The following is a 27,368-nucleotide window of genomic DNA, read 5'->3' as shown; positions in this document are numbered from 1 at the left end:
CAATTAAACGTCGCGTGGTCGCGTCGCGTTGGGAAAGTCGATGGCGGTGGCCTTGCTTCGAATTCATTCTGTATTGAAAGTTTCATGGCAACTAAACAGAAGCTTCTTTTTCTGACTCCAGATAACAACACCTCTGATCCAATCGCGACTGGTTTCTTTCAATTCAAAGAACCATCTCGTTCACTGCTTCGGCCTGCCTTTCTGCGATTCAAGACTCCAAATCTCTGATCTGCGGACTGCAGGAGCGCAATCACCACCATGGCTCCCTCCGAGGTTGTCAACGACGTGGACGGTATGTCGCTATATATGCCCACCAAATCCGCCGCGAGAGACACTAACAACCTTTGCAGTCAATATGGAGGAAGAGGACGAGGACGAGAAAATGCAGCAAAAACTCATCAACGAGGGTAGGCGTTCTCCTGGTTGAGCTCGCGAGACTTGGCAGCGGCTAACTTTGCGGCAGAGTACAAGGTCTGGAAGAAGAACAGTCCATTCCTCTACAGCATGATCCTCAGCACAGCGTTGGAGTGGCCGACACTGACCACCCAGTGGTTCCCCGACGTTAAGGACGTTCCAGACAAGAATTACACGACCCATCGCCTGCTTCTGGGAACACATACTGCAGAGGGCAAGCCAAACTACCTTCAGATCGCCGACGTCGAGGTGCCAAAGCCGGTCAAGCCTAGCGCTCGCGACTACGATGAGGACCGCGGCGAGATTGGCGGACATGGAAACTTGGGCGGATCTGGCGAGCCGCATGTGATCAAGATGACGATTACGCAAAAGATCGATCACCCGGGTGAAGTCAACAAGGCGCGATACCAACCTCAAAATCCCGACATCATCGCCACGCTCGCTGTCGACGGGAGGGTGCTCATTTTCGATCGGACCAAGCACAGCTTGCAGCCAACGGGAACCCCCAATCCCCAGCTCGAGTGCATTGGTCACACGCAGGAAGGTTTCGGTCTGGACTGGAGCCCAGACAAGCCTGGCTGGTTGGCGACCGGTAGCGAAGACAATACCGTCATGGTTTGGGATTTGAACTCGTACAGCGGCACTGACAAGAAGGTGAGGCCTTGGCGCAAGTACACCCACCACAGCCATGTCGTCAACGATGTCCAGTACAACCCTATCACCCCGTCCTGGATCGGCACCGTATCAGACGATGTGACGATGCAAGTCATTGACATCCGCACCGCTGACAGCACCAAGGCGGCTGCCGTTGCCCGCGATGGCCACAGCGATGCCATCAATGCCATCGCCTGGAACCCCAAGGTCAACTACCTCGTCGCCACCGCCTCGGCTGACAAGACGATTGGTATCTGGGATCTCCGAAACCTCAAGGCCGGCAAGATCCACACGCTCGAGGGCCACAACGACGCGGTTACCTCTCTGGCCTGGAACCCAATCGACCACGCCATCCTCGGCAGTGGAAGCTACGACCGCCGGATTATCCTCTGGGATATCAGCCTTATTGGTGACGAGCAAACACCCGAGGAGGCTGAGGATGGACCGCCGGAGCTTCTATTCATGCACGGCGGCCACACTAACCATCTGGCCGACTTTAGCTGGAACAAAAACATCCCCTGGCTCGTCTGCAGCGCGGCCGAGGACAACTTGCTGCAGATCTGGCAGCCGACCAAGAGCATCATCTCGCCGCCGAACCAGGAGATGGAAATGAACGAAATGGGGAGCGCCGACGGAACATCTATCCCCTAGGAAGGAGGGCTCAAGAAAGGCATCAAGAGAAAACACGGCGAGCCCGGCGGCGTGAAGGTGAAGCAGGAGGAAAGCGAGCAGAGCACTGTCCTCAGGCACAAGAGGAACAACCAGAGTGTATCTCAGCAATTGCCCATGGCGGACTTGGAGATTCGCGACGACACATCGTCTCAAGGCAGCAGCGAGGACAGCGACCGTCCCCGGCCCAAAGCTGTGTACGATGAGTATCTGGAGCTGGTCAGGAACGCGCAGCAATCCGGCGAGGGCAAGCGACAGACTCGGGGTGGTAAAACTTTTTGAAGTGTGAGCGACAGCAGCATGGTTATTCACGGTGGCATTTTCGTCCAACCTCGTACTCTTCCTCTTCCTCTTCCTCTTCCTGGTTGTAGAAAAAGGAGTCGGAGGCTATGGCATGTTTCCTGTTTCTTTTGTATGTGTTCACGCCGCAGACGGCAAGCTAGTAGTAGTGTTTTCCTAGAATGTACTTTCTGGGCCCTATTTTTTTTTCCGGGTTTCTTCTTTGCGATGTAATTACTTGTGACTTCTGTTTTATCGGATTGAATAGGTCTCTTCAGACAAGAGCTGAACTCTTATTGTAGAGAGAGATAAGAGCTGGAAGTTGGTTGGCTATGAGCCGGGTGCCTGGTGGTGGTGGGCTCGTGACGCATAAGCTGCTCCCATTGTTCTTGAGAGCTCCTATTGTTGACCATTGACAATAGCTGTGAATAGACACGCATGTCGACCACACCGCCGCCAGCCCACAGAAATATTCAGTGAAAAAACTACAAGATCATCTCGTCTTTTTTGCAATTAATGACCTTGTCTCCATTGACATTTTCTCACTGTTGAAACTGCTTTGACAAAGACCCCGAAGGCATTCCAAAAGTTCGCCTACCACGACCAAAGACCACAGACAAGACGACTGTCCCTCCTCCACCTCGCCATGAGTGCCATCGACCTCGAAGACAACGACTGGGTTGATGACGTGCAGGATTTGGATTTCTTTGACGATGACGATGATGACTGGGATTTGGACGACCTCATCGCCAACCCGCAAAATGAGGCCCAGCGGATCTATTTCGACAACGTTGTCGCTCGCGAAGAGAGAACAGAGGAAGAGATCGAGGCCCTTGGTATCCGGCCCGATGTCCCTTCCATCGTCCTCCACATGACCCGCTGGGAGGAGGAGGCTCGCTCGGTTGTTGCCAACGGGAGAATCATCCCTACCGTGTCTAACCTTTCCGACAGAGTCCAGCTCGTCTACCACGGCCGTCCCAAGGAATTCGCCTTCTCTGACGAGGAAGAGTCCGAAGATGAGGCAGCCGTCCTTGGCAAGAACGAAGAGGAGTTTGAAGCCACCTGGGAGTCACAGCTGATCGAGCACGGCCTCGAGAACAATAACCCCTTGCTGCAGAGGGAATACCGTGCCATCGCGAGGGAACGTTTCCTCTCCCTGAAGCAATCGATCAAAACCTGGCAAAAGGCACAACGGGCCCCCAAACGTCCCAAACCGACCATCGACCTGCTGTCAACCCTCTGCACGACCCCCGAGCTCCTCATCGAAGTCTGCAAGCACCTCCGCCCCAAAGACCTCGTCAACCTCCACGCCCTCCACCGCGGCTTCCACAACACCCTCAACCACAACATGCGCAAGTTTGTCTTTGCCTGGTCCCGGCACATGGCCCCCGTGGCCTCGAGGATCTACTCGTCCCCCGTCTACGCCCACTGGTTCATCCCCGACCCTCTCGGCCGAAAGTGCACCCGCTCCGACCACGAAATCTCCCTCCCCCGACCGGGCCAGGCCTGTCTGGGGGAAGACGACATGCACGTCAACTGCGACGGGAGCAAAACCCGTCTTGTACCAGGCCTTCTCTGGCTGCAGCACGTGGTGCAAAGGGAGGTTCGCGTGCGTGACGTGCTCGCCGTCCTCGCCAGACACGGTCATCGCACGCTCCCGGAAACGGACGCCACCCTCCAAAAGATCTGGCTGGTGTTAGAGTGCCCTACCAACAGGATGAGACTCACCCTCTTTTGCAACGAGAGCTTCCTCACCGACGATGATCTGTACCGCTTCCAGCTGTTTTTTGTAAAGTTGGTCCTCTTGTTCAACGATCCCGTCTTTGGGCCGGGGTCGACTGTTCTGGCGAGGTTGTTTATGGGGCAGAGGGGGCTGAGTCCGCTGTGGAAGTTTTTGAGGAGGAAGGGGTACACCACCGAGGCGGGGATACATCAGCTGAAGCTGAGGTATGACGTGCCGCCGAAGAATAGGGAGATATGGAGTGGGGAGCCGGTGATGGGGGTGCAGATTTATGACATGGGCGTCGGGCAGTTTGAGGGGTGGGAGAGGGGGGGGACCGAGATTCTCATGAGGCCGGAGGAGCTGGTTGTTATGGAGGGGGGGAGGAGGGGGCTGGGGGCGATGTGCGGGTGGGAGTGTTTGTTTGGGATGATGACGTATGGACATGTCGACTACGAGACTGGGGATAATCTGGTGCCGAGTTTGGAGGAGATGTACATGAGTGATGAGGACGAGGAGGAAAAGACTGGGCTGGAACGAGTGGCGGGTTTGCACGAGAATGAGATTGTCAACGGGGAGTGCGGGAATGTGCCCTTTGAGAGGGGGATGTGGCAGCCCAAGCATGCGAGGAAGGTGAGGTGGAAGGAGTTGACGGACGAGGAGAGGGAGGAGATGATCAAGGAAGAAGAGAAGGAGATGGCGAGGAAGGAGAGGGTGAACAAGGGGATGGATATGTATAGGTTGGCGAGGAGGAAGTTGGAGGATATGTATAACATTACGGCTATGGGGTTTAAGGGGAAGGAGTTTAAGATCAAGGTGCCGGATCCGAAGGTGGACTGGAAGGAGGAGACGGCTGAGATTCACCGGCAGGTGCTGTTCAGGATGAAGGCTGCTATGGCGGCGGCTACGGTGGTGTCTAGTGATGAGTCGGAGTCTCCACCTAGGGCCACGAAACTGCCCAGGCTGGAGGATGTTGGTGTTGTGAACGATCAGGTCGTTGAGGCTGCGCCTGGGAACATGGACGATGATAGGGACACTAACATGGACCAGGACATGGCCGAGAGCGTGGATAAGGATATGGACGTGGAGATGGAAATCATTGACCCAGACCATAACACGGGCGAAGACGAAGGCTACGACGCTGAGTCGGAAGAGTTTGACGACGAAGGCTGGGAGGAGTTCGAGGATGACAAAATGGAAATCGACAGCCCCCCTTTCACTGTTGTTCTCCGTCCAGCACCACCACCACCTCCTCCTCCTCCTCCTCCTCCTTCTCCTCCTCCTCCTCCTCCTCCTCCTTCTCCTCCTCCTCCTCATCTTCAGTCCCCCCCCTCCCCAAGCCCTAGCTGACGTCATCAACCACGACAACCACCTCGACACCATCTGGTCCTCACCCCCAACTCTGCCCCCAAACCCAGCCTCATTCAATGCCCTTCCCATATCAGAGCAGTACCCCATTCTATTCGGCCCTGAGCTCCCTTCCTCACAAAACCTATCCCTCTCACGGCGCCCACGCCATCAGTCAAGCGACCACTCACCTCCCCCCCGAACAGCACCTCTGGGATCCCTCCAACATCACCCTCCACCAACACTCCCCCCCAGACGCCAACTCCTCCTCCGACCTCGACTTCAACGACTTCGAACTCGAGACCATCCCCATCCCCCCGAAGAAATTAGTACCTTCATGTCAGGCCAATACATGACACCACCCCCCACCCTCAGACTCGGACTCATTCGGCACCCCCTCCTCGCCTCCCCCCTATCCTCATCCTCCTCAGAACCACCCCCTCGCCATCCCCTTCCCCAGCCCCAACCCGAACAACCCCCCACTCCACTTCCCCGAATAGCACCACTTGACCCATCCGCCCCCCACCCCCTCCCCGACTTCCACCTCTCACCCCCGTTCCCCATCCAACCCCCCTCCCCTCCGACTCGGACCTCACAACTCTCGACTCACACCTCCCCCACTACCCCCTACCTCCAACCTCTAGAATCCATGTCCGTCCCCGAAGCAGAGCAATCCATCGCACAAGTCGAAGACGAAGATCTGATGGCTCTCGCAGACATCCAATACGACTCGGCGACCGAAGCCGACGTCAACGATCCGGACGGGGGTGTCGACTGGGAGCATTACGTCAATAACCTTGATATGTACCGTTCTGGGCCGGGGCAGTCGTGGTGTTTGCAGCGGGTGCCTGTCCATCCTGATTGGGCCGAGGAGCAGCGGAAAGAAGAGGAGTATACAAGAGAGAGGGAGAGGATAAAAAGTAGGTTGGACGAGATCAAACCGGATCTATGGCGGGACTGGACGGAGGGCGCGTTGGGGGAGCATTGTCGGTTGGGAGCTGAGTTGGGGAGGTTGGAGGCGGAGAGGCAGGGGAGGGAGCAGCCGCCACGGGACGAGCAGCAGGTGGAGTGGGAGGAGCAGGAGAAGTCCATGATACATGGCCGGATGGGGCAGTTGAGAAGAGAGTTGTATGGGGAGGATGGGGCGACGGAGGAGCATGAGAGGTTGGTGGGCGAGTTGATGAGGTTGGAGGAGGGGTGGCGTCATGAGTGGGATGGGGAGAGGGAGTTGGGGGGAGACGTTGAGCTGCAGAGGCAGCAGTCAACAACTACTACCACTCAGGGTCAGCCTTCCACATCCCCGAGTCAACAATCCAGCAAGCAGAAGACCAGCACCCAAGGTCAGCAATCAACCTCCCAATCCCAACCCCCACCACCACCACCACCACCCAAGGTCAACAACAACCCAGGATCCAACTCCAACACCCACCACACGGCACCCTCCTCCCAAACATGGAAACAATCCGCCGTCAACGCTGGCCCTCCCCAACCAACGACTTTTGGGAGAGTCCCAGGGTCAGAAAGGCAAGAGACTGGTACTCACCGTGGTGATTTTCTCTCTCTTTCTTACTACTTATCGTTCCTTTTTGTTTTCTTTGCTACGATACCTTTTTTTGCTGATTGGCGTTTACAGGCTTTACACTTTTTCCACGGATAAGTTTCTTTTCTGTTGTTGTTGTTGTTGTTGTTGTTGTTGTTGTTGTTGTTGTTGTGGTTGTTGTTGTACAACACCGGCAGTTTGGTTGGTGTCTGTTGCTGTACGATACTCGAGGAGATACGGCTGTTCCTGATGGCTTGTATTGTTAGATAGTTGTGTTCTAGCAGATAGGAAGGACGAGCGTTGTGTTGGTGAGCTCCAGTGTATTCCTGTGTATTGTGTGATCTGCTCGAGGGCTTGTGATGATGCATGTATAACCTGGTTGGAGAACTCCTCCTGCAATGGTTACCGTTTGATGAATCTGTGAATGACCCTAAACTTCTCACCTTAACCACGAGGTGTCCCTCGAGAGAAAGCTTGTGCTCATGACCAGCTATCTGGCACGTGGTCTCTAGTTGCCGCGTACGGGAGGTACATCTCACTTATATTCAGCTCACAGCCCGATGGCAGATGAGATTGCAGATTGTCCTTGGATGCCGGGCTCTCCATAAACACTCGGCCAACGAGCACCTACTGATGTTCAGTTAGACACCGAATCTGTGTGGTCATCATGCTCCGCATATCGGCACCGGCTTCCGGCAAAACATAGCATCCCCAACTACTACATGTACAAAACCTGCTTCCCGGAAGGCTATTGACTGTAGTTAGTTTCATCCATCTCTTCTTGACATGGACCCTGCAGCAATCAGTAATGCGCGGAATCTTTTCTCTTTTGCCACCTCGTATTCCCATCTATTCCCATACCCGTCCTCTTGCTTACCTTGTCCATTGGGCTTCCATGAACCCTTTCTCTCACCCATCATACCCAACTGCAAACCTATCCCATCAAGCACACATAAGCATCCAACCAGGCATCATCGCCATATTATACCCCCCTTCACTTATATCCCATTCCCCTCACCCCTCCAACCCAACCCAACACCCAAGCAAAAACCTAAGCCAAAAGCAGCATCAATCCAACGTTGTCACAGCTCTCGCATGCAGGACTACTGCAGGTGCCATACCACCCGGAAACATATCTGATTCTTTGCTATGATCAAATAAGGGAATACCGCTTCTTCTGCCCAACGACCAAAAAAGACTTACCCAGAATCTCTGACAGCTACCAACAATGCCATGCCATGGTTACCGCCCACCCATCCAACCCCCTTTGCTTCCCAAACCTGTGATGATGTTTGTGATAACTTACATAACCAGAACTAATCCCAATGCACACGCCAAAAAGTCCCCATCGGCTACACTACCGAAGGAGATCGCCCCCTTTTTCTTTCTTCAACCACCACCCCGTGTTAGCTCCGATCTATCTGCCGCAACGCTCGGTTAAAGGCAGAACCACCTGAGACTTCGTATCTCGATCCCCATCAACAGCCCACCTCCTTATCGCCAACCCTACACAGAAAAACTTCGAATCAAAACGATGCCACGCAGACACGTGCCCTGCAAAGGCAAAGACACCTCGACGTCGACGTCGTAGTCCGTGCCCACACCCTCTGACTGATGGGGTTGTTCAGGAACCGCGCAACAAAACGACACTAGCGCAACGGCCCGGAGTGGAGCCCGGTTCGGTGGTGAAATCCCGCTTCTTCGGTGCGGCGCTCGGGGACAAATCCCAGTCGGAGAATTGGCATATATATTTACTTGCTGCAAGGCCATGACTCGGAGGAGGAGGGTAAGGAGACTGTCTTTTTCAGCAACAAATAAGAGGTGCCGTGTATGTCATCGTAGATTCTGGGTCAGTTCATATTTACCAAGTGATGAACCGGTAAGAGCCGTGCGTATTTTAAAATTACAACATGGACAACCTCGGTCGGCGATGGTACTAGCGGAGCCCGACGACTTGGAATTCCGAGAGCACTTTTCGGAAGGAAATCCTGGAAACGGCATGGGCTTGTCTGGAATGATTTTGCTCCACCATTGTGAGGTCCGTGGGAACTTTGACGACGTGCTTTCATGACACCAACGACCACGGCCTGTTCGTACTAGTAAAAACCGGAACGAACTCGAAGGCCTCGAACACTGTCGTTTTGAAATTTGTGCCGAAAGCTGAGGAAGGGTGGTGAACTTCATTTTCTGTGGTTCTGATATCGTCCAAGCGTCCTGCTGGTATTGGAGACGGCGCATGATGGCGTGCTGCATGGGCCCCCAACATACCCATAACGCCGGCAAGGCAGGTAGGTACAGTGGATAGAATGCACCGGTACATGTTCGTGCTGGAGATAAATCCAGTGACCTGTATCGACCAGGACTCGGGGGTTTCTGGTCGAGACGGGCGTGGGTGGGGAGGAGAGGGGCAGATAGGCGCATCTAGGTTCCAAAGAAGGTTGTCAAATGCGTGCCATCAGCCATTTCGGGCAGAATATTCCAAAGAGCTGCGATGATAGGTCCGAAACAATGTGAGAGAAGGAGAGACTTTCCAGTTGTCTGAAGGGCGGTCAAGAAAAGATTAAGATGAATGTGGCAATAGCAGGTGGCTCTTGCCGTGGCTGTTGTAGTGGTGACTTGAAATGGAAGGTACGGATGTGTGAGGAAGGCAGGTTCATGTCCTGCACCTCGTGCAGCTGCAGGTGTTCCTTCCCAGGTCTGATGTCCAAATGAAACGGAAAGATTCCGCCGGCAGTGATCAGCCACACATCAACTCGATCCTGTCAACACCATTTTTTTTGTCACCGTCATGGAGACCGATGTTTCAGGTGCAGCTCTTGGATGATCGCCAGTCACCATGACGATACGGCTGCTTCCGGCCCCCCCACAAGAACGTTGTTGTTGACTGACCTCGATCTCGGCTTCTACAGGCCTCAAAGATCGCTGCCGCCGTCGCCGCCTAGGCGCTTTTGCGGCACCTCGTCAAGCTGAACGATTCCCGTCGCTGAAAATAAGCTTGTTGTCTCACCGTGACCTGACCTTCACCTTCCACCTCGGGCAACGCGGCATGGAGACGGACAAGTCGATAGGTTCGCTCCGTCAAACGGCTTGGGCTCAGCTTGACTGACCGTGTCCGACTTGGTGCCATTTCATGCCCAGACTGTCTGCTGCAGGCACTTCTCGACTGGGAAGATTGTGGGCCTCTTTGAGCCCGGAGAAAAAGCAATACTGACAATTCAGGAGGAAGCGGAATGCAGGTGAGGGCCGGACCGTTCACCGTTCTGTTGACGTTCGAATGGGGGCAAGGGGCAAAGACATGTCCTGCTCACCGCATACTGCACAGCATATTATGCGGCAAGACCGCTGCCGCATCACTGCGATATCGTGCTGGGAAGACGAGACATGAAAATTGGAGAGGTCAACAACGACGAGATGGCAGAAAGCACCTACCCCTGGTCTTCACCCCTGGTCTTCACCCCTGCCAGATCGGGGGTTGATTGAGCATAACCCCGCAAATGCACAAACCGTCTCAAGATCGCCAACGCCAACCTCTTCGATTCTTGAGCAGCAGCATCTGAGCCAGAGATCAAAAGGATCAACAGATACAAAACAAGCGGCAACGAGAAACTGATTCGACAAGCTGGAACCACCGGCGGCATGATGCAATATTGCGGCTCGCTCTCAGCCCCATGCCGCTATCGACACCCAGGCTCCTCACCGCACTCGACCATCACGACAGTGGACCGGCAGCACGCCACTATGCCTGCTTCTCATGTGGTGTGGTGGTGGCGAGTACCTGTCTCCGTGCCTCCTTTCCATATTGCAATTTTTTCCTTCTTTTTTTCTCTTGTGCGACCTCCCGGCCGTTTTCCCCGTTTGTTCGGCCGGGATGTGAACATGCGGTCAGCAGCCGGACAGCCCGTCCACCACGGTCGATCCTCGTTGCCGCCACCGACAGTGTGGCACAACCTAGATCTGAGTCTTCTCTCCCTCCCACTCTGCCGCCGACGTCTGTCTTCTCCTCGGGGTCAACTCCGGAGCGGGGAGGCAGGGGACAAAAGTGTACGAGAGGCTCCCAAACTGCTCTCGGTCTAGCGGATGTGTATCGACGACGACGAAGAATGCCCCGAATGTGGAATTCAATGACAAGTCGCACTGCAAGCTTCCTTTTGGTTTTTTTGCGCAGCCACATAGGCGTTGGCTCGTATGCTAATGCATGTACTGTCCATCCATACATAGTGCATACATACATAATGCAGGACCATGCCAGCAGCAGCCGAACCACATGGCCTATAACCAGGGACGAGAGGGGCCGTTTTATGGAGCCAACACCTGGACTGACTGAGTGAGTGAGTGCAAGATCAAATTCCCCGCTCCGACAGGATCTGAGTGAGTGAGAGTCTAGAGTGGTATTGCAGTTGAGGGCACAACATATGTAAGTAATATGTGAGTCTCACCGACGGGAAGAGCGATAAACAACAGACCGATAGGAGCAACTTTATAAGAGAAAGATGCTGCAGGGTATCTATATGAGCGCCGGCTATTGCAGACAATGTACAGCATCTGTCCCCGTTTATCCCAAGGACCGCCAGGGTCCGAAACCACGACAGCTCTTGACATTCAGGCGTATCTGGAAGGGGGCAACCCGGTTGTTTCTCTGCAGAGATCAGCCATCTTACAGCAAATGATGTCCTCGAGGCACAACTGCAACCCTACCACCCTCCGTGCCCCCTCCCTCCAGAGTCAGAGATCAAAAAAGATGTGGTGACACACAGGTTGTCGATCTTGGTCAATTTGATGGGCCACTTGGGGATTCCATTTTCACCGAAGCCCGGCGATAGACCACCCTAACCCATTTCTCTCTAGAAGTCCCGCTCTCATTGATCCAGAGGTGGGGCTCCACATTCTCCCACGATTAGCGACTGCACAGGGGGTGCTCGAACGGGAAAAAGAAGGGGCACGAGGCACCTGATGGATGTATACTGCCATTTGTTGATCTGTCACACTCACTTCACTCCCCTCAGCGCTTTGCAGAGGAATGCTGCCCCGTTTCACTTTGCCAAAGAAAAACATTCCTGTCTCCTGGTCAGAACCGCCGGGTCGGTGCCTCGCTGGATCTGCGGATACTGCAGTGATGCTAACCAAGTGTTGGCAGGCGATTGGAAATTGGTCCAATGGGGTCAAACCGAGGGCATCCTGGTCAACCTGGTGAACCTGGTCAGAGTCGCAGGCTAGCCATCCCAACCCCTGGGTACCTGCTGGCTGCTGCTGCCCCCTCCCCCTCTCAGGTTCGCTCACTGAAAATGCCTCTTGGCACGGTGGGCTCTTTTATTAATCTCGCCTCCAGACACTCCTGGTTTGCATGGTTCGTCCCTTGCTTGACCTCGTCCAACCCTGACCCGACTGGCCTCCTCGGAGGTGATATCGTCTCTTTCTGAAGAACAGACAGAAATCCTTCCTCTTCTTCTCTTGCCCTTCTGCCTTCTGTTCCCCACCGCTTCTCCTTGTCGTTTGCTGTTGGCTACCAGGCTGTTTGTTTGAGGTGGTGTCGGTTGCTGTTCGTTTGGAATAGACCCCCTTGCAGCGATCGCTTCCAGGTTCGAGCTGGTACCGGGGAGCCAGAAGACGAAGAAAGCGGAACCGTGGACCGCCAGTTCGCCTTTTTTTCTTTTCACGATGCGCGCTATCTTTAATGCTTAATACCTTCTCCCGATTGTCACGATCGTCTTTGGTTCTGATACGACAATCGCACCGAGAACAACAACCTCGCCCGTGGCCTTTCTCGACAACTGCGGCAAGATGGAGGGATACTTGAGCGTGCCCCCGGATAGGGGCACGATCATTGGGAGGGCGTTGTGGAAGGTGTGTTGAGAAGGATGCTGTTGAGAAGACGGCAAGCGGACAAGTTGTACTGACGACCTTGTGTCACCAGCCTCGATATCTGGTTGTGGGTGGCCCCCAGCGGGACCGGACGGCCGGTATCATGCGCGCGCCGTCCAACAGGAGCTCGGCTCCCAGGGAGCTGTTCAGAGTGCCATCCGAAGGCATCTATCTGTCGATCTACAAGTCCAAAGTGAGTTGTGCTTTGGGAAAGACGAGGAGAACCGATTCGAAGGGTGGCGTGACCTAACATGTGGCATCGATAGGACGACCAAGAACCTTCACAGCAGTACTCAATCAACAGCATCACCGACTGTCAGGTGCAGATGATGGCCCATCGTAAACAAGGACCTGTCCTCCCGACTCTGGTCATCAACATTATTCCAGACCCGATTGCGGACAAGCTGCGGAAGCGACGCTCAAGTCGTACGGCTGGCTTCACGTCCAACAAGGACACAGGACCGGCACAGCTGTTGTTCCGTATCCTGGATGAGCAACAGCAACAGCAGCAGCAGCAGCAGCAGCAGCAGCCCAGACACAATCTCCAGGACTGGTCTCGCTTCATCCAGCAGCTCATTCAGCCCAATATGCCGCCAGGCAGAGCGCCCCTGAGCCCGGTCACGCCCGCTTCACCAACATTTGTCAACCCCTTTACCCGTCCAAGGGAATTAAGCGACAGCCAGAGGCCAGGCAGCGGGAATGTTGGACCGCGACCCGGATTCACCAGGGGCCACACGACGCACTCTGGGCGCGACCGCCCTGTGACTTTCTCGGATTCACCAAGTCTGCGATCCAAGCGAAGTGATCTTTCGTCAGCCACGAGCTCGATTCAGACGCACCATATGGCTTTCCAGAATTACACCACTATGCTCCCGGCCGACCTCCCGTCCCCGGCCACCACCGTTGGCGAGTACCAGGGCGAGTTTATCGAGGGGTGGACTTCGGCACAAGGGCGGTCCTCGGCTCTCAGCTCACCGGTGAGGGAACGGGGGAGTGTCAGTTCGGGCCCAACACCACTTGCGCCTATTATGGATGCCGGTACATCGCCTCCAGGGCCACGGGAAACCATTCTGGACCGTGCTTTCCAAATGCGGCGCATTCCCGGCTCGGAACGTGAAGTTCCTGGCGAGGAGAAACTGACTTCATTGGCCCGATTTGATGCTCTTATGCGAGACATGGATGACAAAAGGAGGCAGCGAGAAGCTGAGGATGCCAGGCGGAAGGCAGAGACAGCCGCTGCGGCTTCAGCGTCAGTTTCAGCCCTGGACGAACAAACTGGGCTGAAAAGCGCTTGGGACTTGGATGATGATTCCTCGGAATATGACGACGATGATGATGACGATAGCGATGGGGCATTTGATGAGGCGGATTTGGACAGTGACCGGTTTTCATCCCACCACAGTTCGGCTCAGCGGGCCTTGAATTACATTTCTGGACGACCAGACCTACGAGACCGACCTCACCCGCCACCAAGAACTCACTCGATCAAGACCCCGCTTAGCTATAACCATGAGGCTCTGATGGCATTGTCATCGAGTAGCGGTGTTCGACCCCAGACAGGCTACTCTGGCAACCGGACGAGGCCAGGCATGTCTCAAAGAACACACTCCCAACCACAGCTGGCGACCATCATTGCCTCTTCTCCTTCAACAGCGCTGGCCGAGGATTCACTGTCCAACCTCGGCCCCGGCTCGCCCCCTCCTCTGCAACGAAGCCAGACGGAAAAGCGGCAATCCAACTCGAGCGCCAAACGCCTGAGCTTTAGCGAGTTCACCAAGAGGCTGAGCAGCACGAGCAGCTTGTTGCTGGTCCAGACCAACACAAGCAACACCAGCAGCCGGGGGAGCAACGGCGAAGCGGCCGACCCTCCCATGCCGCAATCACCACCTCAGAGTCTTCACCACCTCCATCCCCGGGCTGCTCCACCAGCACCCCTGCCACCGCAGTCGCCAACTTCGATGAGCGAGCGTGATCGCTGCGGATGGCGCGGCAGCGTCGGTGTCTTCGGTGCTGGCGAGGGGGGGTTTCTCTAACGAGCAACTGCCGCTAACTGCCGACCTAAGGGGCATTCTGGAAAATCGAAGGCAAATCGAACGATGCGATGCTGCAATGCTCGGATGAGGACCAGCATCAGACGATGACACGATGTTTGAGAGGGGGAACCCGGCAGAGACGTGATTTTTGTGGGAACGAAAGGATCCAGATGCCTGGTTCCCCCGGGTGCCTGTTGTGGTATCCACTGTTGTACGAACGAGAGGGGCCGTTGCTGGATACCACCCCAGTTGTGGATATGATTCTCATGGTTGTTCTCATTCTGCTGTCGTCGCTTGTATCATCTGTGGCTTTTTCATCCTGGATTTCTTGGACTCTTTTTCATGCTTTTTAATATCAACGGCGTTTTCTTAAATATTTTTTTTTTTGTAAACTCTACGCATTACACCACCACCACCACCACCAAACACGCCCCCGGCATCACCTTCACATACGACGACGACCTTACGGACGACGAGTCATGAGGGAATAACAACCACCACAAACATTTTGCTGCACTTTTTGGGCGTTTTGATAGTTTATTTTTACCACGATGGCGTCTTTGACATGGAGAGAGAGACGGGGATTGATGAAGAAAAAGAGGAGGAATGCACAACTTGCATTATTACGTTTTTGGGGTTTTGATTTGACGCCTATTCTCTGTATTACATGATTCCCGCTTTTTAAACGACTTCCGTTTTTATTTATTTTTTGGTTTCTTGGGAGTCCATTATACCCTTTTTTTTTTTTTTTTTTTTTTTTTTTTTCCTTTCGAGACGACGAGGAGTTTTTTGGCGAGAGAGATTATGAGAGGGGTGGGATGAGATGGGATGAGATGAGGAGATGGTGTATATAAGAGGTGGTCAAAAGGGAGAGGAAGGAAAGGGGAGGGGGGAGAGTAGATTAGGATTGAGGCGTTGCAGCTGTAGCATATATTTATTAGCATGGCATGGCATTTTAGCAAGTGGCGTTGAGTATATATTTATATGTATATTTATTTATTTATTTATTTTGCACTGGGGGTGTTTTTGCAGATGTGATTGAGGAGGGGGATTTACCAGTGTGAGATGATTGAGACAGAGAGGTGGTGGTGCAACTCTTTGCAACCAAGATAGAGGGAACTAATAATCTAGGCTTTCATTAAAGCTGCACTCACACCCGATAAGAGTGTGAGGCTGTTCTCTAGGCCAATCGCACGCTGAAGAACACAGTGAGGCACCAACTGGCCAGTGGGTGTCCCCACTCGATCACGAGGGACAAGCCACATATGCACCCAGAGCTTTTGATACTTTACAATGACATTCGACAAAGCAAAGGATTTATGATATAAACAATCATTGACTGAGCTTATACACATCGTTCTTACCTTGTAGCTCCATCTCATCGCTGTCGTAGCTTTCCGGGTAAGGTAGGTCACAGATGCTCTTACCGCATGTAGGCGGCATTGGATGCTTGTCAGAGCAGGCACATGCCCAGGCATCCCAACATCCCCCCTTCCAGAGACCCCAGACATTCTTCTCAAGCTCTGGAATTTGCAAATCCAACATCCTCCTTGAAAATAAGTTTTGGTATCACTAGAGGGCATATCGCTCAATCGTTATTCTTCTTCCTCTCTTCACCATCGGGGTTAAAAGGCACGGCCTCAACCTCCACGTCCTTCACTAACAATTATCAAGCCCCGGAGCAGCAGTGACGGCACGTCAGCAAGCCACTTGGGGTTGTTGCCCCTCACTCAGCCAGCAAGTCCGCTACCGTATCTTAGCTCCGACGACCCGTCACATCAAAGCAATACGACGACATCCATAGAAAGAAGCTTTCCACGCACGTTTGACCGTGCCCATCAACTCAACAATTCCCGCCGCCGATTACATTTGCTTACCTCTTCTCTCCTCTCCTCTTCATATCCTAACCCCCCTAACCCAACCATTTCCACAGGCATTCCGCGAGGACAGAACCCCAGTCCCGCGGATCCCCAACATCCATCGCCGTGGCAGACCAGCAACCCCCAACCCTCAACACTACGTCAGCCACCTCCACCACCACCACTGCGAGTCCTCCCCAAGCCTCGACGATAGCATCGTTGTTGCAGCCCACTCCGCAGGCCCCCTCGGCTGGAATCACCTCTGCCACCACCGCCGCCACTTCCAACCCTCCCAACCTGACGACAACACAGCAGATATTAGGAAGGAGGCAGCGGGGCGACGAGTCTGAGGACCTGCCTTCTCAAGGCGAAGACGCCACCGCCGGCATTTTGTTACCTCAACAACAACAAACACGACCGAACAAGAGATTACGAACTGGAGAAGAAGACATGAGAACCGACTACGATTCCCAACCCTCATCATCGTCATCATCATCCTACAGAGCCGGTTGGGCTTCCCACGGTTCAGCTTTTAGACGCAACAAAAGCAACACCGAAACCGGAAACGGTAACAACAACAACAACAACAACAACAACAACAACAACAACAACAACAACAACAACAACAACAACAACAACGAGGACATGTACTCGTCCCTCCACCTCCGAGGCGACGTCCCGCCAGATTACTTTGGTCACGACCGTGAGGAAGTCACGAGGATTCTTATACAAGCTCTGGATGACTTGGGGTATGCCGATGCGGCCCAGATAGTCTCGCAGCAGTCGGGGTACGAGGTCGAGTCACCGAACGTGGCAGCTTTCCGGGCGGCGGTGCTGGAGGGGAGATGGGACAATGCGGAGAGCCTGCTTTGGGGGCCGGGGGGAGGGGGACTGGGAGGGTTGATTCTCGCTCCTGGGGCGGACCGCAACTCGATGAGGTTCAGACTTAGGCAGCAAAAGTTTCTGGAGCTTCTGGAGCAGAGCGAGAGGAACAAGGCGTTGGCGGTCCTGAGGAGAGAGCTGACGCCGCTTTGCAAGGATCAGCCGCATATTATCAGCACCTTGAGTAAGTATCTAATGTGTCAAGACCAGGAGGATCTGAGGCGCAAGGCCGAGTGGGATGGGGCCGGAGGGGATAGCAGACGGAAGTTGTTGAGGAAGCTATCTGGTAGGTTGTTGGTTTCCAAGTTGTTGGATTATGGGTTTTGCTGACTTGGGACAACAGAATCCATATCACCCTCGGTGATGCTCCCCGAACAGAGACTTGCTGTGCTTCTCAACGATCTGAAAAACAACCAGATAGAAAAGTGTCTCTATCACACGACGACAAACCCGCCGTCGCTCTACTCGGATCACCGGTGCGAGCACTCTCAGTTCCCAACCGAGGTCATGGTGGAGCTGGATAAGCAGCAGGGAGAGGTGTGGCAGATAAGGTTCTCGCCCAACGGCGAACGCCTCGCAACCTGCGGCAGTGCCAAGGGTATTTGCATCTGGAACACGCAGACGTTTAACCACGTGCGTGTGATCAACACGCACGACGCTGAGGTGTCCAACATTGCGTGGAGCCCCGACAGCACGATGCTTTTGAGCTGTAGTATGGATGGGCAGGCCAAGGTGTGGAACACGCAGACGGGGGAACTGGTCGTGGCGCTCGAGAAGTTTGGGGAGCCAGTCAGCAGTGCTGGGTGGCTGCCGGATGGGAGGACCTTCATTACTGGGTCTCTTGACAAGGCCAAGTCGCTGTGTGAGTGGGACCTGTCTGGAAGTTTGCTCTACAACTGGACCAGGCGGCATAGGACCGAGGACCTGGTCGTGTCAGCGAATGGGGAGTGGCTGGTGGCTATGGACGACAGGCGCGGCGTACATATCTACCACATCCCTCGTCGGGAGTACGAGGTCGACCTGATACTGGAGAGCAGGCTCACTAGCGTCAGCCTGAGTCAGGACTCAAAGTGGTTGTTGGTCAACACGGTCGATGACGAGGCACTGTTGTACGACTTTGGGACGAAGGAGGTGTTTCAAAAGTACAAGGGGCACACGGGGGGCGAGGTGATTATCCGGGCGGGGTTTGGGGGAGCGGGCGAGAACCTTGTGATCAGCGGGAGCGAGGACGGGAACGTGTTTGTCTGGCACAGGACGACAGGGCAGTTGGTGCACAAGAAGATGGCGCATAGCCCGAGGGTGAATTCGGTTTGTTGGAATCCGAGGGATGCGGGGATGTATGCTACTTGTGGGGATGAGGGGAGGGTGAAAATGTGAGTTTTTCTTTTTTTTAGTTGTTCATGTCGAAGGTAAGGGGTGCTGACTACCTGCTGGTAATAGATGGACGAGTCCTGAGCGGGCGAGACAATGGGCGGCTGCGAGGGCGCAGTCGGTCCCGGGGCAGAGGTCGACGACTAATGGGACGTCGGGTGGGGAGCCTTCTAGGACAGGTGCGGCGAATGGCTGGGGGTTAAGTGGGAATGGGAGTGGTGGTGCTGGTGGGGGGCCTGGAGAAAATGGGGGTAACGATGAGGAGGATGGGGAGGAGGAAGAAGGGGAGGAGGAGGAGGAGGAGGAGGAAGTGGGGGCTCATGAGTTGGCTTAGAGGGCTCCGGGTCGGGTTGCGCTGTTACCTGCGAGGGTTGTTATCGCTTCCGTGGAAGCCAAAGTGCGGGAGTTAATTCAAAACAAGAGGGCAACTGACGACGCGTATTTTGCAAAAATATTGTGTTTATTCTGGGGTGAGGGTGGTGATGGAGGTGGCCAAGGAGGCGGTGGCTGTAAATCATGACAACAGCGATGATCACGACTGGGGTGAAGATGGGGGCAGTGACCACCTCCTTCGCAACTGAGAGCCTGCCAGCTTATCCAGGCTACACTCGGTCCTAATCACCAGACGATCGCCGGCGCCATTCAATCCTTTCGGAGATAAAGGCAAGATGGCGAGCAACTCCACGAGAAGCTGGAATAGACACTTTTGGTTCTTGACCAAGGGTCCCGGCAGGGGTAACGAGAAGGTGGAGGCTGTGGCTGATGTTGTGGAGGATCTGATTGGGATTGTTGGGGACCAGAGGGAGAATCTGAAGACGGGACAGGGGTTTTTGTCGTGGATGTTGTCAAAGGAGTTGAGTGAGGAGAGGAACAAGCTGGCTAAGAGGGTTGAGAGGAGGAGGGTTAGGTTCGGGAGGGTGAGTAGACGGGTGAAGGGGTAGAGGCCGAGGATGTGGATGGTGGGGGTGGGGGGTTGAGATGGGGGAGGGTGATTTGCTTGTTTAAAGCGTTGTTTCTTTTTGTTCTTGCGTGGACTTTGTGTGGTTTGTCTCTTGAGGCTCTCTGGGTCGTGGCGAAATTTGAATATTTAGAGGTTGTCATTGACTGGTTGGGGGTTGTGCATGCATCATGGGGTTTTCTTTTTGTTTCTTTTGTGTTTTTTTATGGTTTGAGTTGGGTTGTGGGGAAAAAGGGGGGGGGAGGGAGGTATAGCGAGACAGAACAGAATTTGATATAGCGAGTAGGGTTTAAGAAACGGAGGGTTCCATTCCAGATGGATGGACGGATTTGTGCTGTGAAATGTGAAGTGTCCGGTGTGCTGGTTTGACTGGCGAGGACTTGTCTGTGTTGAACTAGTTATTCTGGGTGAGTATGTCGTCTGTGGCTTCCTTTCAACCGCTCTAATGGCATGTTATTGCCCTTGCGAAGCGAGTAGAGTAGGTAGGAAATTGTACAGAAATTCAAGGGGACAATGGCGTTGTTCCCATCTCAAGAGACAACGCTCTAGTTATCATCACTCTCTCCATGTCACTCTCCCCGTGGATGTTGTATTTAACAACCCCCTGTCCCTCGCTTCTCTTTTACACCTCTCTCTCATCACCATCAATCACCATCACCACCAACTAATACCTGCAGACCACAACACTGACCTCGCGAAAATGCCCGTCACCGTTTATATCACGACCTGGACCTGCTGCGTCTGCGGCAGGGAACATGACGCCAGACGGGAGGATCTTGCGTGCAGCAACCCCCAGTGTCAGCAGATGGTTAGTAGGGTGTTTAGACGAAGGGGGGTGTGAGACGAGGGATTATGCTTTACGAAGCCTGATGGGGGTGAGACAGGGGATGAAACGGGATGGGACGGACGGGGGGGGGCGGGGCGGGGCGGGGGGGGGGGTTGAGGATGCTCGCTAGGTAGGTAGGTGTTATGGAGGTAGGTAGGTGTTATGGAGGTAGGTAGGTGTTATGGAGGTAGGTAGGTAGGTAGGTAGGTGAGTGAAGGAGTGAGTGAGCGTCTTTGTTCTCTGTGTTAGGGAGTGGGTAAGTAAAGGTTGTAACCTCCAGGTAGATGAGTGAGAATATATTCTTGTTTCTTCCTTTTCTTTTTTTTTTTTTTTTTTTTTTTTTTTTTCTTATTTATTTTCTAAACAATGTTCCGTATGAAGTGTGTTGATTATTTAAACAAGTGATATCTGTTCATGTATGTATGTACCCGTACCTCCTCCGGGTACACGGACGAAAAAGTCCTTGGTGTACCATCCCCAGTGAGAAGGGAAACAAGAAGAGACAAAAAGAAAATTTGAAAAAAAAAAAAAAAAAAAAGGATTCAAGTTTCCCGCCCCTGAAAAGCAGATATTTGTCTCCCTAACACGGGATTTGCTGTCAAGGGTGTAGTGCAATTCAAAGCAAACAAACCAAGGGGTATCTCGTTCAACGATATAGTTACAACTAAGCAGGACATGATGTGTGTGATATATGTTTCTCCACGGGAGCAACAAGCAAGGTATTGAACAGTGATGTAATTATAATTGTAATCATCATTACGCAAAGGGATTGCCCATAGTAGGTAGGTACGCTGAATCTATGATGTATGTATGAAAATCGAATAGGTAGGCGAGAGCGAGAGCGTGCGAGAGAGAGAGAGAGAGAGAACCAACTAACGCGGTTTTTTGTAAGTTAGCTTTCTTTAGAAATGCATTATTGGGATTGTTTTGCTCTGTGAAGAAGGTTGATGATGAAGAGAAAGAGAGAGAGAGTATGTGTGAATAAATGTTGATGGTAGGTGAGAGAAGAAGAAGAAGAAGAAGAAGAAGAAGAAGAAGAAGAAGAAGAAGAAGAAGTTGGTAGTGAGTGAGTGATGAGAATGAGTAGTGTGTCGTTCATGTGTAAACGAGAAATGTGTCAATGGACCGCTGTGTAAAGGGACCAAAACAGTCCAAATAGTTAGTGAGTTAATAAGTTAATTTGCCAAAGGGGTATCCTGTCGCCATGCCATGCCAAAACCAATGCCAAAAACACCCAAATCCCAAACATCATCATCATACTCACAGTAAAACATCGCTCAACAGCTCCAAATCCCAGGGTCGGAAGATTGATTCAACAGCCCTATCAAAAAAAACCAATATGACACAATCTCGGGTTGAATGAGCCAGCCAGCCACCTTTTTAAAAACCCTCACAAACCCATGCCCGCTCCTCTGTTGAACCACCTCCATCGCCCATTTGGTCACCTTGACACAAATCTCTAAAAGTGTCTCATAGCACGCAGCTTGGTCTGCAGCCAAACAGCCGAGAAGAAAGAACTGGCGCCACGCTATGCCCCGGCCTAGTATATAGCCATGATAAATAATTTTTATATTTTTTGTTTGTATAAAAAAAAAAGGCCGGATCCCAAGGCAAGAAAAGGGAACAATGGCCTTGCCCACTGTCTAAACGGCAAAAGTTACGCATGTGCTAGTATAGCCATATTCTCCAGTGAGACAATTATGAATCGCATCGACGCCACTCGTTCGGGCGCTATTCTAGGCCTCGTCACATGCGTACATTTTGTCGTCTTGACAGTGGGCAAGGCCACTGTTCGCTTTTCTTGCATTGGGCTCCGGCCCTTTTTCTTTTCCTTTTTATTTTATTTTGTTTATTATTTTTATAGGGTTTTTTTTTCATAGGATAGTCATCATAAATCGCATCAGAACGTTTTTTTCATCATGCTCCCCACCTCATGCCTCGTTCAGTCAGCAAAGCAATCTATCGTCCAAAAAAATCGTCCAAAAAAACCCACAAATTTGAGGGTTGACACAAGCAAACAAACACTGGCATCAAAACGGAAGCAAGTAGTAGGGTACAAGGTATGTATAACAACTGAACAGCAAAAGGTGAGTGACCCGATATATGTGAGGTGTAGTTGGTTGAGTTGACTTGAGGTAGGTCGAGATCCTCGAGGAGAAGGTATGTGGAAATTGTGAGATGCATAAGGTGGGTAGAACAACAAGAACGAAACAGAACAGAGACAACAGCAATTCTCAAGTAGTAAATTTAAACACACAACATGGGCACAAACAAGAAGAAAGAAAACACCCCAACCGTACCCCTTTCGCTGTCCGGTTACGCTTCCCATCCCTTCCTACCGACCAACCCAGACCCCAGTCCCAAAGCCAACACCCTTCGCCTCCCCCTGTACCCGTCCCCTTCCCCGTCCAGCCAGCCAGCCATAGAAATGTATTTTGATTCCACCGCAGAAATGAGTGACTTGAGATACGCAGCAGATAAAGCAGAGAAAGAAAGAAAGAAACAAAGAACAAAGAAAGAAAGCAACTGCGAATCAAACAAAAAACGCAGAAAGCGTTGAAGGGAAAAGCGAGCTTGGAAACACACAGAAAAGGAACAAGTCTCAGGTCCGGTACCACTGACCTTGGAGAAATGTGACCATATACCCTGTCCACGCCTCGCTATGCACGCCCACCTGTCCTGTATAGCCCATCCCGCATGTCCCGAACCTTGAACCATGGTGTATTATCGAGCTTTGAATGAAATTCTTGTCAGGGGCGTATTGATTCCCATGTGTCAACGGGGAACATGGAGAGATCCCAGCTGCTGTGTGTTTGTCGGTCCCGAAAAAACTCCGTCCCGGTGACGCCCTGTGAGCATGGCATTGTTCTTTTGTCTTTCCATCCCATTGCAACTTTTTACCAACCGCCGCCGCCGCCGCCGCCACCCGCACAAACCCAGTAGTAGTAACCGCCCTCCAAACCTCCAAAGTACAGCCTTCCAAAAAAAGCCCAGCACAGACCCCTAAAAAACAAGTGTTGAAATGTTTCCCGGACTCCGGCGCCAATCTCAGTCCCCCTTATCCTTAGGCTGGGGACTTGTTGGGAGGCGCTGAGCCGCCATTCTGACGGGCGTCCTGGTTGCTGACCGAAAGGTTGTTCATGCCTGAGGAAAGGAAAGCGAAGGGGTCATTTTCATTTTGTCCGTAGAAGTTGTTGCCAGGACCGGCAGAAGCGGGCCCGTTACCAGCGGATTGGAAGGCCGTCTCCACGGCACGGCTGTCAAAGGGACCAGCCGAGTGAGACCCAGGGGCGGGTCCAAAGTGAGTGTTCAAAGGAGGATACGGGGCAGCGCCGCCACCAATGCCAGAGGGAAGAGCGTACGTGCTCTGGGGGCCAGCAAAGTGCTGACCGTAGCCTGCGCCGGAGCCAAAACCACCAGGGCCAGCAAACGAACCAGGGCCGGGGGCAGAGCCGATCGAGCCGTGTCCCATGTTGTACGAAGACCCGGCATCCATCGGGGAAGGATATCCAGAGTCAGCTACCACAGCAGCCGTGGCGCGGCCAGCACCACATCGAAGACAGTTTTGGTTCTTGGCAAAGTTGTGGTAACCGCAAACCTCGTTGCCACACTTCCAGTCGCCGGCCCGGAAAGGAACGACACCAGAGCCGCCCATGCGGCCACCGCCGTGTCCGCCACCGTGTCCGTGATGGCCAATATGGTGAGGAGGAGGGCCCATCATGGCCGGGGGGCCATATCCATACCCATAGCCCATCTCGCCGGTGGGACCAGCGCTAACGGCAGGGAACGAGCAACGGAAGCACGCTGTGCGTCTTTGGAAGTTGGAGAAGCCGCATGACGGGCAGGTCCAGTCGCCGGGCCGAGGCCTGTTCTTGCTGGGTGGAAATGGCATGAGGATGTTGGCCGCCTTGTCCAGAACGCGACTAGAGCTGGGAGAGACTTCGATGGCCTTTTCATTCAATGCACGGCCGTTCATGCACAGACTTTCGGCAGCCTGTTTTTTTTTTTTTTTCCCAGTTAGAGCGAATCAACAAAGACATAGCGCATCATAGTGGGTCACAGGGGGGGAATGGGCCACTGGGCGGTGTGGGTGATGTTTGGAGCTCCATAGAAACAAGCGGTGACTTACCTCCTCGTGGGAAGAAAACACGGCGAAGCCGCTGCCAGTGGGCTTGGACTGCTCAGGGGTACGCAGAGTCCAGAAAGCGATGGGACGACCGCCAAATTGAGTAAACCAACTTTCCAGCTCGCTCTGTGTGGTGTCGTGGGGCAGGCCTGACATGTGGAGGATCTTACTCCGTTCCGAAAGGAAAGCCCGGACGTCGGTACGAGCATCCATGGGCTGGCTGAGAACACCAGGGTGCTCGTGGGCTGGCTGGGACTTTTTGATCAGACCCCTCAGCACACGAGTGAGAGTCACAGCCTCGTCCATGGCGCGGCGAGGGGAGGCAGGGGCCAGTGCCTGGAGGTGGAAGGGGAGGTTGTGCTTGATCGGGGCACTATTCTGGACAGGCTCGACTTCCAAGGCAGCACAAATGTTAGCCAGAGACGAGGGGCCGAATGGAAGAGACTCGGGATGGTGCTGCTGCCATCTCTGATATTCGGTCCGGAGCTCAAAGGTGCGCGAGTGTTGAAGATAGGGGGGCAGCACAACGGACTTGTCACGGGCCTCACGGGGAAGCTGAACGCGCAGGTCCCAAGCTTCGAGCGTGACGAAAACGAAGTCAAGGTCATTCGAGAGCAGGTGTTCGGAGGCAAAGGCGTCGAAACGGTTGATGGCATCCCGGAAAGTGCCCGCATTCCGGACGTGTTCCCATGTGAGAGTGGTCAGGCTCGCTAGCAGACAGACGGTCAGCAAAGCAAAGTTGATCAAGGTGGCCGAGATAGCAATTGAGCATCGGCGGGACGAGAACGGCGGAAACTCACTGCAAAGGGGGGTGATGGGGGTGTTGACAGGCTTGACAAGGACGCTTTCGCGGTGAAGCTGACGGGCAGGAGCAACGGGTTAGAAAACATGGTTTTTTTTTTTTCCTCAGGGGCTGTTAGGTTTTGGGTGTTTGGCCCACCTCGTGAAGGTCGATGCTGTTGGCGTCGAGCAGGATCCAGCCGAGCTCGATGACCTCGGCCGAGTCCTTGGTGACATAGACACCGTGCTCGTCGCAAGTGGTGGCGACGTGGATCACGACGTATCGGTCGGTTCTGAAAGGGGGGGTTTGTTGGGGAGTAGCCATGTCTCCGAGGACAGGCGTGGTCGAGCTCGTAACTCGAACAGCGCGATGGGGACAATTTAAAGTGGCGGCGGCAGCGAAACCTAATTGCTGATAAGGGTGTTAATTAAGCTGATGATTGGGTTGTGACGACGGTGGCTTCCTCCTGCTGCTGCTGATGAGGTGTCGTGGATGGCAAGCTTCAAAGGGGAGCAGCAAACGAACGGCGGTGGCTTTTTCAATGACCAAGGTCGCGGACCAGCAGAAGGGAGTTGCCGAGTCCAACGACCCACTCCATGCCCGCACCCACGGTGGACTCCGCAGGGGGGCAGCGCTGGGACGCTGGCTGGCTGCTGGCAGTGCCAACTGACAAACTGCGTGTGCACCATCCATCACCCAGCACATCTCGCCAACTGACCTTTCTTGTATAATTTTTGCACATCTTGTACCTGCCATCGTACAAATTCAGCTGAAAAAAAGCAGAGTAGGGTCTGTGGGGGAAGGATGACGGCAGCGGGGAGAGGGCCATAAGATTCAGGGAGGATTCAGTTTCAGTATGGGCGGAAACGATAGGGAGAAATAATAGGATACCCTTTTGGTAAACAGTGACGGATGCATCCCGGTCAAATCATCACCCAAATCCACTTGTTATAGAGTCTCAACCGTCTCAACAACAGGGCAATGAATGTTGTGGATACTGACCGCTTCCAAGTTGTCGTGTAGTGGTGATTGTCTTGAAGGTTCGTTCCGATTTGTAAGTTTGCGTGAGCGTGAGCGTGAGCGTGAGCGTGAGCGCGAACAAGAGACAGATCGGGGCAGCACCTTGAGAACCTCAGTAACTGCCACCTAGCTAGATATCGGACAGTTGCCTCGTCCCCAAGGTGCTGATGTGATCGCGCCGAGTCGGAGCTCAGTTTAGCTTACGGTTCGTTTCGCGAAAACACCAGGCTGTAACAGACTCTGTCGAAGACGGGCAGAGGGATGGGTTGACACCTCTCTATAAGAAAGCCTGGGCTTTGGCAAGAGAGGGTGGACACTATGGTGATGGGCCAAGTTAAAGCAACGCCTAAATTCCCAACATCAATTGATGCTCTCCACGGGACCTCGTTTTGTGCTTGCTGGTGGAGGAAGCATCACGCTTATCATGCGAGGCTGATGAAGCTTCTTCAGGACCGCGTCTCCTCCCACTCAGAAAGTCCAATGCGTCGTTTCTTTGGTGTGCTAACAATATGTTGGTGTCCATTATTTAGAGTTCTCCTTGCGCTTTGTCACTTTGTTGGCGATTTTTGCATCACGTCTTAAAAAGCTCTCTCGTATCAGCGATGGAGTTGCGATTGATGCCCGAGTCCGCGATATGCGTCATCGGCAGGCACTGTGTTGGAGTCACGCGGCCTGAGCCTGAGCGATAACTGCGTGATGGGTAGGTAAAACTGCGGAGTCTCAGTCGAAGCCAATGTGCAGCCAAACGCCATCAATGATTTCAGAGGGGATATTCAGAGTTTTGAGGTGTTCGTGGCTTCAGCCAGGCACTTACAACTGTTTTTCTTTTTTTTTCTTTTGCCCCCTACTGCCTACGAGATTACAGCAGGAGCATCAGATGACGACGTTGACGGTGATTTGCCCGTGGGTCCTGCAGCATCGGTTCTCCAGGGGTGGAGGGGGAAGCTGTGGAAGGCTCCCCGGCTGCGGCCCCCTTTCAACCTGCCGACGGGGAGTTAGGCGAGCCATCATTTCGTTCCGAGCCCACACC

The 27,368-nt window shown here is 53.4% G+C and overlaps 5 protein-coding genes across 5 annotated transcripts; 4 read left to right on the top strand and 1 right to left on the bottom strand.

Moving 5' to 3' along the window:
• Positions 1-2: 2 nt before the first annotated feature.
• HAT2 (Histone acetyltransferase type B subunit 2) lies at positions 3-2,213 on the top strand. The gene is made up of 3 exons (XM_062944844.1): positions 3-292; positions 351-407; positions 464-2,213. The coding sequence occupies exons 1-3, from the start codon at positions 259-261 to the stop codon at positions 1,717-1,719; spliced, it is 1,347 nt and encodes a 448-aa protein (XP_062803716.1). The 5' UTR covers positions 3-258; the 3' UTR covers positions 1,720-2,213.
• Positions 2,214-2,662: 449 nt separating this feature from the next.
• QC764_211380 (uncharacterized protein) lies at positions 2,663-6,634 on the top strand (the record flags this gene model as incomplete). The annotated part of the gene is made up of 3 exons (XM_062944843.1): positions 2,663-5,036; positions 5,077-6,423; positions 6,477-6,634. The coding sequence occupies 3 exons, from the start codon at positions 2,663-2,665 to the stop codon at positions 6,632-6,634; spliced, it is 3,879 nt and encodes a 1,292-aa protein (XP_062803715.1).
• A 4,380-nt stretch (positions 6,635-11,014) lies between these two features.
• Positions 11,015-15,249, top strand: QC764_211370 (uncharacterized protein). Its single transcript, XM_062944842.1, is given in 5 exon segments — positions 11,015-11,701; positions 11,758-12,356; positions 12,376-12,464; positions 12,535-12,675; positions 12,749-15,249. The coding sequence occupies 3 exon segments, from the start codon at positions 12,402-12,404 to the stop codon at positions 14,513-14,515; spliced, it is 1,971 nt and encodes a 656-aa protein (XP_062803714.1). The 5' UTR covers positions 11,015-11,701; positions 11,758-12,356; positions 12,376-12,401; the 3' UTR covers positions 14,516-15,249.
• Positions 15,250-15,906: 657 nt separating this feature from the next.
• On the top strand, positions 15,907-18,961 carry QC764_211360 (uncharacterized protein; the record flags this gene model as incomplete). Its single annotated transcript, XM_062944841.1, has 3 exons — positions 15,907-17,542; positions 17,600-18,629; positions 18,697-18,961. Exons 1-3 carry the CDS (start codon positions 16,825-16,827, stop codon positions 18,959-18,961), a joined length of 2,013 nt encoding a protein of 670 aa, XP_062803713.1. The 5' UTR covers positions 15,907-16,824.
• Positions 18,962-21,143: 2,182 nt separating this feature from the next.
• Positions 21,144-25,953, bottom strand: NRP1 (Asparagine-rich protein (ARP protein)). The gene is made up of 4 exons (XM_062944840.1): positions 25,478-25,953; positions 24,541-25,395; positions 21,672-24,405; positions 21,144-21,273 (listed from the first exon to the last, which is right to left on the bottom strand). The coding sequence occupies exons 1-3, from the start codon at positions 25,640-25,642 to the stop codon at positions 23,476-23,478; spliced, it is 1,950 nt and encodes a 649-aa protein (XP_062803712.1). The 5' UTR covers positions 25,643-25,953; the 3' UTR covers positions 21,144-21,273; positions 21,672-23,475.
• Between the last annotated feature and the right edge of the window lie 1,415 nt (positions 25,954-27,368).

The sequence above is a fragment of the Podospora pseudoanserina genome, chromosome 2, assembly GCF_035222485.1.
Source record: "Podospora pseudoanserina strain CBS 124.78 chromosome 2, whole genome shotgun sequence".
NCBI classification, from domain to species: domain Eukaryota; kingdom Fungi; phylum Ascomycota; class Sordariomycetes; order Sordariales; family Podosporaceae; genus Podospora; species Podospora pseudoanserina.
Note: the sequence above shows the minus strand (reverse complement) of the source record. Positions and strands in the feature narration are given on the sequence as shown.